Source organism: Pristiophorus japonicus, chromosome 11 (genome assembly GCF_044704955.1).
Source record: "Pristiophorus japonicus isolate sPriJap1 chromosome 11, sPriJap1.hap1, whole genome shotgun sequence".
NCBI lineage: Eukaryota > Metazoa > Chordata > Chondrichthyes > Pristiophoridae > Pristiophorus > Pristiophorus japonicus.
In genome coordinates this window covers 15,155,019-15,167,930 of record NC_091987.1, presented here as the reverse complement: position 1 = coordinate 15,167,930, position 12,912 = coordinate 15,155,019, and the positions used below count along the sequence as shown (strand labels likewise).

The 12,912-nt window shown below is 45.6% G+C and overlaps 1 protein-coding gene across 1 annotated transcript; it reads left to right on the top strand.

The window, feature by feature from the left end:
* The first annotated feature begins 1,129 nt into the window (after positions 1–1,129).
* On the top strand, positions 1,130–9,412 carry LOC139275693 (lysozyme C, milk isozyme-like). The gene is made up of 4 exons (XM_070892868.1): positions 1,130–1,332; positions 4,431–4,601; positions 5,183–5,261; positions 8,852–9,412. The coding sequence occupies exons 1-4, from the start codon at positions 1,203–1,205 to the stop codon at positions 8,916–8,918; spliced, it is 447 nt and encodes a 148-aa protein (XP_070748969.1). The 5' UTR covers positions 1,130–1,202; the 3' UTR covers positions 8,919–9,412.
* The last annotated feature ends 3,500 nt before the right edge of the window (positions 9,413–12,912 follow it).

Here is a 12,912-nt window from a genome sequence, read left to right as displayed (position 1 = left end):
AAGAGCATGGAGCTGACCAGCAGCAACCTTGCACAGGGCTTTGTGCAGAGCATGGAGCTCATCCTTTCCAGCATGGAAGGGGTGGGAAGATCCATGAATGTACTTATGGACCCAATCATCAGGCCGCGTCTGATGGCCGAAGCCTCAGCTTCCATTGCAGCACATGCACAAGCCCCCCAATGTCTGAGTGCTGCAGTGGAAGCTCAGTCTGAAGTCATGCAAGCACACACTGCTGCCATCATGGCTGGGTTTACCAGTGTGGAAAGGGGATTGCAAGGTGTCACAGCATTCCAGCAATCTGCCGTTTTGGGTCAATGACAGATGTTTGAGGTGTCGTCACTGTTGAAACTGTTGAAAAGACCAGGGGTCGAAGCTAGGACTTTTAGGAATACTGAGCCAAGAGGGAGATTGAGGCTAGGATCGCCAGCCACGGCTGTGCCAGTAATTGTGCCACTACGATTCCCTTCGGAAATCCTGACATAGAGAAGGGAAGGAAGCCTCTCCAGCATACCTAATGGTTACCACTCAATGACTCTCACTGGAAAGTGCTCATGTGAGGATGGTGCATGAGAACACAATCACAATTAGTTGTGGTGCCAATCATGTTACAATGGCCCACTCACATTCACAGGTCAGTCGCAAACACGGAGAAAGGCCCACCTGGGCAACCTAGTGAAGGGCTGCTGGTGCCTTTGCCCCTGAGTCAGGTTGTTGGTTCAAGTCCCACTTCAGACACTTAAGCACAAAGATCCGATAGCACTATGTCAAAGCAGAGCAGCAGAGTTATCCCCGGTGTCCTGGGGCCAATATTTATCCCTCAGTCAACATCACTAACACAAATTATCTAGTCATTACCATATTGCTATTTGTGGAAGCCCGTAATTCCTTCAAAAAGTACTTCACTGGCTGTAAAGCACTGAGATGGTTGGTAGTCATGAAAGGCGCTATATAAATGAAAGTCTTTCTTTCAGGATGGGATGGGAAAGGATTGAAATGAATCTGCCCTTGTTGAAAACTGTTTTCTATTCCTTCCTCTTGTACCACAGATGATTGTTACATCAGTCTGATATTTGCTAACCTTCAATGAAACTTACAAAACCGGTTTCTCTTTGTATTCCAGTCGTGTTTAAGGAACTTTGCGAGCTGAGTGCAATATAAAGGCGGATCGATACTAGACTCTAGCCTGTGCCGTTAGCGACAGGATGAAGACACTCGGTATTCTCAGTCTCCTGCTTGTGGCCACAAATGCCAAAATCTATGAGAGATGCGAGCTTGCACGGACCTTAAAGGACTTTGGTTTGGATGGCTATCACGGATACAGCCTGGCTAACTGTGAGTCTCACTTCGTCAGGGCTACTTAAACGCAGCCGAGTGCACTCGTATAACACCGCCCGATCTTGGGCTTCCCCTTCTCCTCATTCCCTTCCATGATGGTGACAATTTAAGGCCACATGTTACTCGTTATATTAGTGGTTTAGAGAGTAATTCTAGCGTGTGCTCTGTAATTGAGCCCTATGTCCAGAAGGTGCAGGGTTCCAGCCCTTGTCTATGTTGAGTTCACCGATCGCAACTTGGGCGGCATTTCAGAGTTCCAGAATCCGTAGTATTTTGCTTTTGTATGAGTGTTTAATTCAGTGCCACTTCTCTTGCAGGAATGCCCATCTTGAAGAAGCTCTGCTCTTCTCTCTGATGGGATTTCCTTTGTCTCGTTTCCCTTGTTCACCTTCATTGCTTTCTGTTTCCCTTCTCGTGTTTGATCAGGTATCTACCAAAACTTGCTTTCACAGCCACAACTCTTTCCTCAGCAACTATCTCTAGCTCCGACTAATTCCACGTGGATTCCAATGTAAACTCCACCCTTCATGTTTCGGATAACCACTGCTCCTATTTTCTGGACAGCAAATACAGGTAATGATTCCGCTGTTGCTATTTACTCCTCCTCTAGGCTCACCTTTTGTTTCTTTACTTATCCCAAAACTACCCCCTTTTGCCTCACACCATCATCCTTTTCGACATTCAATCACTCCTCCCGTCCACCTTTTCACTGATCTTCCTTGTTGTTCTTTCCTTGACTCCGTCCTTTCTCAAAAACTGTTACATCTCTAATTTTTTTCCAGTTCTGACACTGTTTCTCTCTCCCCAGATGTTGCCTGACCTGCTGAGTGTTTCCAGCATTTTCTCTTTCTATTTCAGAATTCCAGCATCCGCAGTATTTTGCTTTTGTATTGGTACTCAGTGACCCTGGGCTAGAGAGAGGATGAATCAGCGCGGATTCCTGTTCCTGACTGCTACCAATAACCTGCGGGAAAATTAATGCGGGAATGTTGGGTGACGGCGGGAACAGGCTTGGACAATGTGCCCAATGTGGCCGAATAGCATGTTGACACTCACTAACGGGGTTCATGGGCAGAATGACTGGTTGAGTTATGTACACCTGTTGTCTGTGGACTGTACACCAGTAAAGGTCAGAAAAGGAAAGAAACCAGTAAATAGTGTTCCTGTTTGTACCTTTCTCCAGTTTAATTCCTGGTTGATAGACTAACAAACTATAGATAAACCTACATGTTTTATAAAATTAAGAGGGGCCTGGATAGATTGGATAGCAAGGAACTGATTCCCTCAGCAGAGAGGTCAATAACCTGGGGGCATAGATTGAAAGTAATTGGTAGAAGGATTCGAGGAGATTTGAGGAGAAATTATTTCACCCAGAGGCTGGTGGGGGTCTGGAGCTCACTGTCTGAAAGTGTGGTAGAGGCAGATGAAGTTTCACGCAGAATAGTGAGAAGTGATACATTTGTGTAGGAAGAACGAGGAGGCTATATAAACTAAAGGGTACAATTCTAAAGAGGGTGCAAGAACAGAGACCTGGGAGTATATGAAGGTGGCAGGTTGAGAAAGCGGATCCTGAGCTTTACAAATAGTGGCGCAGAGTACAAAAGCAAGGAAGTTATGAACCACTTTTATAATACACTCGTTTGGCCACAACTGGAGTATTGAGTCCAATTCTGGGCACCGGACTCGAGGAAGGATGTGAAGGCTTTCGAGAGGGTGCAGAAAAGATTTATAACAATGGTTCCAGGGATGAGGGACCTCAGTTATGTGGATAGACTGGAGAAGCTGGGGTTATTTTCCTTAGAGCAGAGAAAATTGAGGGATTTGATTGAGGTGTTCAAAATCATGAAGTGTCTGGACAGAGTAGAGAGAGAGAAACTGTTCCCATTGGTGGAAGGGTCGAGAACCAGAGGACACAGATTTAAGGCGATTGACAGAAGAGCGAAAGGCGACACGAGGAAAAACTTTTTTACCCACAAGTGATTAAGCGAATTAGATAAGTACCTGAAAGAAAAAAAAATACAGGACGGCGAGTGGGACTAGCTGAAGTGTTCTTGCAGAGAGCCGGCACGGGCTCAAATGGCCTCCGAACGTGCTGTAACCATTCTAGGATTCTGTAACCCTCATCACATTTAAACAGTACTTGGATGTGCACTTGCCATAACCTACAGGGCTATGGACCAAGAGCTGGAAATGATTTGGCTGGTTAGCTTTTTTTTGGCCGGCACAGACACAATGGGATGAATGGCCTCCTTGTGTGTCACAAATTTCTATGATTACCACCCACCTTCTGTGCTGTCCAATGCTGTTTTTCCTGTTCTTCATCTCACTTCTGTCCCTCCCTCTCTTTCTTTCCCAGGATCTGTGAAACTCCTTCCCTCCTGCAGTCTCCTCACTGGTTGGATGAGACTTCACAACATCCAATCACTGTGCCTCGATTTACTTCCACTCCTGTCAGTCTAATTAGTGTCCTGCACTATGGGCCCTTGTCCCTCACCAAGGTAACTGGATAAAAACAAGGGGCCGATGTTCCTTGGTGTTGCTTCCGCTCCACCGGTATTACATCGGCGGAAATGTGGCGGAAACCCAGTTTACTCAGGAAATTCTTGTCTATTGTAAATGGACTGAGTGAGGGAGCGAGAGAGAGGAAGAGAAGAGAGGGTGCAAGAGGCAAAGAGAGAGACAGAGAGGATGAATTAGGGAGCAGCGACAGGAAGGGGGAAAGATAGGGAGAAGGAAGAGAGCTAGAGGACGAAAGAAGAGAAGAGATGATGAAGGGAATAGATGCAGGGGAGATAGGGAGAGGAAAGGAGAAGGAAAGAGGTTGAGAGAGGGGGAAAGGGACATAGATAGATAGGAAGAGAGACGGAGGAGTTAGGGAGACATTGTGAAGGAGAGAGAGTGGGAGAGAGAGATAGCGATGTTAGGGAAGAAGAAGGAAAGAGGGTAAAAGAGGGAGGGCAGAAAGAGAAGCAAATGAAGGGATGCTGTTGTGATTGGCTGCAGACCAGCTGATTGTGAAGTTAAATATGAATCAAATTTGAATTCGTAAATGAACTGGTACAAATAAGAGTATGCATGTATTATTTTAATTGTAGGGATCTGCATGGCATACTTCGAAAGCCGCTACAACACGACAGCAATTAATCACAACAAGAAGGGAGAAGTGATCGTGTCGACGGACTATGGGATTTTTCAGATCAATGATAAATGGTGGTGTAAAGATCTGCAGGTCTATGGTAAAAACTATTGTGGGACGACCTGCTCGAGTAAGTGAACCAACATAGTATAAAACTCAAGTTACATTCACTTCTGTACGGAGCATCTCCAGCAATGGATTATTCTTCCACCCTTGCTGCCTGTATTCTACCCCACTCACCCATAACCCCCGATCTCGCTGATCTGCATCGGAGGAAGGTGGAGTTGAGGTTGAAGATTAGCCATAATCTTATTGAATGGTGGAGCAGGTTCAAGGGGCTGTATGGCCTACTCCTGCTCCTAACTCTTATATTCTTATGGTTCCCAGTCTCCCAATGCCTCAAATTTAAAATACTCCTGGTGTTTAAATCCCTCCATGGTCTCACTCTTCACAGTCTTCAGAAACTCGACCAGCCGACAAGCGTCCTCGGCAATGATTTTCCATTCCTCAGCCGCCGGCCTCTGGTCGATTCCCTCTTCGATTGCACCAACCATTGGCGGCTGTACCTTCACTACCTAACCTCATGCTCCGTAATCGCCTATCTGAACTCCTCCACCTTTCCAACTTCCTCTCCTCCTTGAAAACCTTCTTTAAAACCCACCACTTTCACTCAACTTTTGGTCAGATATGGCATTTCATTGTTTATTGCAGATTTGTTGAATGATAACCTCAATGATGACTGCAGATGTGCAAGGACCATAGTGGATAAAACCAAGGGAATGGAAGCCTGGTACGTTAAATCTGCTTTCTTTATTGCCTTCAGCTACATGGCTTGTTGTTCAAACAGAGTAGATTACGGAGTGATTCGGTACAGGTCTTTAAAATTCTGAAAGGGTGAGAATCAGATTGTTTCCAGTGATCATGGACCGAGAAAGAGATGTAGATTTAAGATTAAATTTAGAACAGAGAGCAGAGAAAACTTTTCAGCATGAACTAATTAGGCCAAATGGCCTGTTCCCATGTCATTCTATTTTAATACATGTGTAATATATTCATCTCCACTTATTTAACATGCAAATCAAAAATAATTTTATCTCAATGGGATACCAAGGTAAAATGTCCAGGCTCATTGTACACGACACAGTTGAAAAGAAAAGAGAAGTGAATTAAGTTAATATTTCCATTGAGGAACAATTCGCACGGTAAAAGTCTGACAGAATCTCTACCCATTAATTCAAATTGATAGACAGTGCCTGACTTGTGCTCTCCCCTCCCTGTCTTTGGTGACGTTGTGAATCTCAGATTTGGCAATAACAGGAGTGGGGAAGATTTGTCTGCTGTTCCCCTGGAGTTAGGAAAGAGAAGAATCCACAAGGGTACAGCAACAGATCGCTGTGCCATGGCTCCCGCTGAGAGACAAGCGGGAGCGAGTTCCAGCTGAGGGCTGCTGATTGCGATGGGTCCCATGGTCCAATAGCCTGCGGACACACATTGTTCTGACTCATGGGTAATGATATTGCTCAACTGTCTGGTGAAACTTTGCCAGATGTGCGTGCTTGTTGGAGATTGATCTTTAACCACAATACTCTGAACAAACTATTTGGCATGGTGGGGGAATGCAGAACAAGGGGGCCTAATCTTAAAATTAGAGCTGGGTCATTCAGGAGTGAAATCATGAAGCAGGCGCAGGTCGGAATCTTCCCAGCGCTGTGAGTGCAGGTTTGGAGGTGAGCCTGCTGTGAAAATGGCCCAGGTTGACAGTAGGTTGGGATCCCGCTCTGAACCCGTCTCCATGTCAGCTCATCAGCTGTCATCTCTGTGTGTAGATTGCAGACCCAACACCGGTTAATTCAGAGCCAGGGTGTCCCTGGAGATGGAGCACGCGGTGTCCACCGGTAAGCTCGCAGCCTTCCGAGAGAGGTAGGCGCTGGAGGGACTGGAGTGCATCATCACCCCCGGCAACCAAATTTTAATTTGATCATTAACGTTTAAAGTTTAATTTGTCTATGTTTGTTGGTTTTAGTGCCCCCGCCGCCCCACCCCCACCCCACCCAGCCACCCCCAGCCTTTAGCCAGGGGGCACTTGTATAATTTGTGTTTTTAGTGCCCTCAAAAAAAAAAACAAGGGAGCATTTGTTTGAAAGTATTTGGAATGTGCCCCCCCCTCCCTTTACCCAGGGGGCACTTGATTAAAGTGCACAACTAAAATAGTTGCAGACCCGACACCAGGCAGCGGGCCACTTCATTAAGGTACTTAACAAGTAGTTTAGTGCTATTTAAGAGGATTAAAAGCAAGCACTTACAATTGTACAAAACCTTTGACGGCTTTACCGTGCCTCGAGGAACATGCCAGCTAAATGGAATCGGGTACTCAGTGGCAAGTTGACAGCTGCAGAAGTAGTATAAAAGCTCCCATTTCACAGCTGTTTACTTTCCAATGCCACTAGATGAGGCCTTAAGGATTTGGAAGAAACTTTTGAGCTGTATGCAGTTTTGAAGTGTTTGCAGTAAACTCTCTATTCACTGTTACTTCCTTGGAGTAACTTCTTTCACCATTGATAGATCATTTCTGTCATCTCAACTCAGCTGCCATCTATTCCAGCCACATCGGTGCCCTTGACAAAATCTCACCCTCAGAATCCCACCACAATCAGCCCCAACAGCAACATCACTAAATACACCAGAATCATCAACAACAACACCAACCTTCTCCGCAATCACCTGATGCTGCACAGCATCAGCACTTGACCACATTGCTGCCTGGGAGGCCAGGGATGGCCTCACCATGGCCAGATTTACTTCACTTGATGCTGTACACCCTGGCTACCACATGATGCGCCTGATTGGCACCACCCCTCACCAGGACCATAAATCATCCCTGCAATGCCCAAACCATTCCTTTCACACTCATCACTATTGTGCAGGGTACCCTTATGTCTGGCCATTCACTACAACTGATTAAGCCACTTCCAAAGATGCACACAAATCTGTCTCAGAATACAAGTGTTCAAAATAAAGATTTCAATGTTTGACAACACGTTAGCAGAAAGTCTACATGAACATTGGTGTAAACACCCAAGTGCCTACCCTTGCGTTTTGTTACTTGATACGATTAGACAAGGATGACGGTGAGTGTGAAGGTTGGTTAGTGAAATGGGGAAGTGATAATATTGATAGAGAGGGATGGGTAGAGGTGCAAGGAATCTTGATGTAAGGATGTGCAGGAGTAGGGTAGGAAATGCAGTGATGGGGATGTGATGAGTGGCACAGCAGGAAGAGGTCGAGTGTGGCTTTGCAGTAACATTTCGTGATCCACTGAGATCATTGAAAGGTTTGTAGCACTGCAGCCAGGTCCTCCTGATGACATCCCTGCTTGTGCCCTCCTGTACAATGTGTATTCAGGCTGCATTGGTGTCCTGGGGAGGTCTCATCTGCCCATTGGAAGGGAAGATAACCTCTCTGTGTGCTGTGACTCTTTCCATAAGCATCTGGAGGGAGTCATGAGAGAGCCTGGGTGCAGCCGTGCACCTTTGTGCAGTGTTGGTCAGTGTTTGCAGCAACTCAATGCTGCAGAACACGGACAGAAGAGTGGTCAGAAAAATGTTGGCCATGGTCCCTTTAAGGAAACTGGCTGATGACGCGTCATCAATGGAAGATTGCTGCCAGAGGGCGGGCTGGAGCCAGGAGCACGGTCCCCACCCACCACCGATGCCACTCGCACCCAACTCGCAGCCGTTGGCAAAATCACGGCCACAGTGTGAGAGTGAGAACTGTAGACGAGATGAAGGTGATTATAGCAGAGTGGAAGTTAGAATTGATAGATTAGAGTTGTCTTGGAAAAAAAATGGAAGTTTTTGGCAATTATCAAGATACACAGAGGACAAAGGACAAGAGAGTAGCGGAAATCTGGAGCCCCTCCACCAAAAGGCTATGGTCGCTGGGGATCAATTTTCAAAGACTCAGATGGATAGATTTTTATTGGGTAAGGATGTCGGGGAGATGGATCAAAGGAAGGTAAATGGATTTAAGATTCAAATTAACCATGATCCAATTGAATGCCAAAACAGGCTCGAGGGGCTGAATGGCCTACTCCTGGTCCTAATCGTATGTTCCAATCCTCACCACGGTAAAGCCCACACAGGCAGTAAACCCTTGCTAAAATTGGACTGATAAAATGTGGATCTTTGTACGATACAGCAGAGCTGCTGATGGCTGAAGTTCCAAACCCAGTAGGGTTCAGTGCCTTCTGGGGAGGGAGTGGTGGGATAAAATTGAATGACAAGCTTTAGTCTACACATCAGTAAATCACACGTAAAATGCTGTGGGAATGTCCTTATGCACTGTCTGTTCTCACAGGCCTGATGTTTTTTTCTGTTGCAGGGTTGGCTGGAAGAAGCATTGCAAAGGCAAAGATATTGATCGCTTTGTGAAGGGATGTCATTTATAAAGCTGGAAGAGCCTCCGCTCACCAATACCACTCGCTCTGCCCCTATCGCAGCACATGGTCTTTTTACTAGTTAACTTTGCTTTGCTAGAAATGCTGGGACCCCAGGAAAGGAGTGAGAGAGGCTGTCCATTCACATCTCATTATCCTGGGATGGGGAGAGAGTGTTGATTGCGAGGAACCCCGACCCCATCTGATCACCATTTGCAGGAATAATCCCCAAAGGGCAATGTAGCTTTTTCAAGGCCCGAGGCCTCCACCTCCTTCAAGATGGTGACATTAACATCGGAGTCTTAAATGATGCTTGTTACAGGCCATGTGACATTGAGGTGTCATTTTTGTGTAACCATTAAACTGTCGCAGGCGTGCACTAACACACTCATTGCTTATAATCTTATATTATTTGGTGTTGCACAGAAATGTAAAAAATAAATTTGGCTCTGTGCTGCTTCTCGCTGCAATTTAAACTCTGGGATCGACATCTCTGGGCAGTTATTTACAGCTGTATAATAATAAATAAATAAATACAGCAAATAGCAGCCATCGAGTATTTCATTTTCATCCTACATGTATTCTTTATTCACTGTCTTTCCAGCAGTATAGTGATGCCACCTGATTGAATTACATTTTTGTTGATAATGTCAGCCAAATATCTAACAAAGGCAAACAGAAACAGTGTGCCATCTAATGGATAACCAATATAATTGCGAGCTGCACACAGGCATGTTCCATTTCTACACTCACTACATTGCACCGCATCGTTTAAAAAGAAATAACTTGCATTTACATCGTGCTTTTCATCACCTCAGGATGTCCCAAAGTGCTTTACAGACAATTAAAGTACTTTTGGAGTGTTGTCACTGTTGCAATGTAGGAAAAGCGGAAGCCATTTTGCGCACAGCAAGCTCCCACAAACAAGCACTGTGATAATGACCAGATAATCTATTTTTTTGTGATGCTGATTGAGATAAATATTGGCCAGGACACCAGGGGTAACTCCACTGCTCTTCTTCGAAATCGTGCCATGGGATCTTTTGTGTCTACCTTAGAGCAGACAGGGCCTCAGTTTAATGTCACATCCAAAAGACAGCACCTCCGACAGTGCAGTGCTCCCTTAGTACTGCACTGGATGTGCCAGCCTGGATTATGGTGCTCAAGTCGCTGGAGTGGGGCATCAACGGAGCCACAGCTGACACTTCAATGGATTATTGGTTCTCTCACCAAATCAGACACAAGGGCACAACTGGAGTGAGAATAGACAGCTGGCAACAAAAATATATTCCAGTGAAAAAGAAGGGCGGTAAGAGAAGGGATAACCAGCCGTGAATAACCAAGGAAATAAAGGAGAGTATCAAATTAAAAACCAATGCGTATAAGGTGGCCAAGGTTAGTGGGAAACTAGAAGATAGGGAAAATTTGCAGCAGGTAATCAGGAAGGCGAATGGCATGTTGGCCTTCATTGCGAGAGGGATGGAGTACAAAAGCAGAGAGGTCCTGCTGTAACTGTACAGGGTATTGGTGAGGCCGGACCTGGAGTACTGCGTGCAGTTTTGGTCACCTTACTTAAGGAAGGATATACTAGCTTTGGAGGAGGTACAGAGACGATTCACTCGGCTGATTCCGGAGATGAGGGGGTTACCTTATGATGATAGATTGAGTAGACTGGGTCTTTACTCAGTGGAGTTCAGAAGGATGAGGGGTGATCTTATAGAAACATTTAAAATAATGAAAGGGATAGACAAGAAAGAGGCAGAGAGGTTGTTTCCCCTGGTTGGGGAGACTAGAACTAGGGGGCACAGCCTCAAAATACGGGGGTGCCAATTTAAAACTGAGTTGAGAAGGAATTTCTTCTCCAGAGATTTGTGAATCTGTGGAATTCTCTGCCCAAGGAAGCAGTTGAGGCTAGCTCATTGAATGTATTCAAATCACAGATAGGTAGATTTTTAACCAATAAGGGAATTAAGGGTTATGGGGAGCGGGCGGGTAAGTGGAGCTGAGTCCACGGCCAGATCAGCCACGATCTTGTTGAATGGCGGAGCAGGCTCGAGGGGTAGATGGCCTATTCCTGTTCCTAATTCTTATGTTCTTATGTTCTTATGAATCAAAAATCCTACCTGCACATGAGCTTCCTTTTTTAACGCAATCAATCTCGGCTTACCTGATGGCTCAGTGGTAAATCCATCATCCTGTGTGGTGCTGAGTCACGCGAGAGATGTCAGCCTTGGTTCAGTGGGTAGCACTCTCGCCTTTGAGTCGGAAGATTGTGGGTAAATGACCTGCTCCAGAAACTTGATCACAAAATCCAGGCTCACACTGCAATGCAGTAATGCAGCAAGTTTGCATTGTCTGTGACTTCTCGGGTTAAGGTTCCCAACCCTCTTGCTTTCAGCAGGAGTCTTCTGAAATCGGCAATTCCTCTCCCCAGTGCAGCTACTAAACTTGGAGAAAATGTTGTTGCATCGCTAATTTGCAAGTGTGTGTCGGCTCTGCAGTCTGTTCCTGTGCAGAGTGAATGAACTCTGTTCCTGTGCAGGGTGAACAAACTCAGGGACTTAGCTTTATTCCCCTTCACTTTTCAAACAGGTGTCAGTTGCACTGGGCTCTGCTATGCGGTGTCATGTTTTGCCTCCGGCCAGTGATTTCATCAACCCCACCGCTGCAGAGAGCCGGGACCAGCTGGGGTGTGGGAACACCAAGGCTCAGAAGTCAGGGTGAGCTCAAGAGTTGGGAGGGCCTCGGGAATCAGGGGGCATCGAGTGTTAGGGTGTGCTCAGGAGTTGGGGGAAGCCATGGGAGTCAGAGAACGCTCAATAGTTGGCAATTGGGGGTGAGAGGGAGACTAATCAAAGACAGTCAGCATGGATTTGTTAAGGGAAGATCGTGTCTGACTCACCTGATTGAATTTTTTTAGGAGGCAACAAGGAAGGTTGATACTCCACATTTGATGTAGTGCATTTGATGTCGTCTACATGGATTTTAGCAAGGCCTTTGACAAGGTCGCACAAGGCAGAATGGTTAATCATCGACTAGTATAGCACAGAAGGCCATTTGGCCCATCGAGTCTGTGTGGGCTCTTTCGAAGAGCAATTCATTTAGTCTCTCTCCCTCACTCTTTCCCCATATCCCTGCATTTTTTTTTCCTTCAAGTATTCATCCATTCACTTTTGAAGGCTCCTATTAAATCTGAATCCACCACCCTGTCAGGCAATGCATTCAAATCCTAACCATTCACTGTGTAAAAAAGTTTCCCCTCATGTCACCTCTGCTTCTTTTACCAATCATCTTAAATCTGTGCTCTCTAGTTATCTATCCTCAGCCATTGTAAACAGTTTCTTTTTATTTACTATATCCAAACCTTTTATGATTTTAAACACCGCTGTCAAATATCCTCTTCGCCTTCTCTGCTCTCTTCTCATAGAAACATATAAAATTCTGACGGGAATTGGACAGGTTAGATGCAGGAAGAATATTCCCGATGTTGGGGAAGTCCAGAACCAGGGGACATAGTCTTAGGATAAGGGGTAAGCCATTTAGGACTGAGATGAGGAGAAACTTCTTCACTCAGAGAGTTGTTAACCTGTGGAATTCCCTACGGCAGAGAGTTGTTAATGCCAGTTCATTGGATTTATTCAAGCAGAAGTTAGATATGGCCCTTGCGGCTAAAGGGATCAAGGGGTATGGAGAGAAAGCAGGAACGGGGTACTGAAGGAATGATCAGCCATGATCTTATTGAATGGTGGTGCAGGCTCGAAGGGCCGGATGGCCTACTCCTGCACCTATGTTCTATGTTTCTATGCTCTAAGGAGAACAACTCCAGCCTATCCACATTATGGTAATCCTCGAACCATTCAAGTAAATCTCTTCTGTACCTTCTCCAAAGTCTTTACATCCTTCAAAAAGTGCGGTGCCTAGAATTAGACGCAATATTCCAGCTGGAGTCTCACTAGTTTTATATAGGTTTAGCATAACTTCCTGATTTTTGTACTCTATGCCAGGG

Excerpts from the sequence above, each read along its gene's own strand:
- LOC139275693 (XM_070892868.1), top strand. The coding sequence starts at position 1,203 with ATGAAGACACTCGGTATTCTCAGTCTCCTGCTTGTGGCCACAAATGCC. Across the intron at positions 4,602-5,182 it reads TTGTGGGACGACCTGCTCGA|ATTTGTTGAATGATAACCTC; the intron begins GTAAGTGAACCA and ends TGTTTATTGCAG. Across the intron at positions 5,262-8,851 it reads ACCAAGGGAATGGAAGCCTG|GGTTGGCTGGAAGAAGCATT; the intron begins GTACGTTAAATC and ends TTTCTGTTGCAG.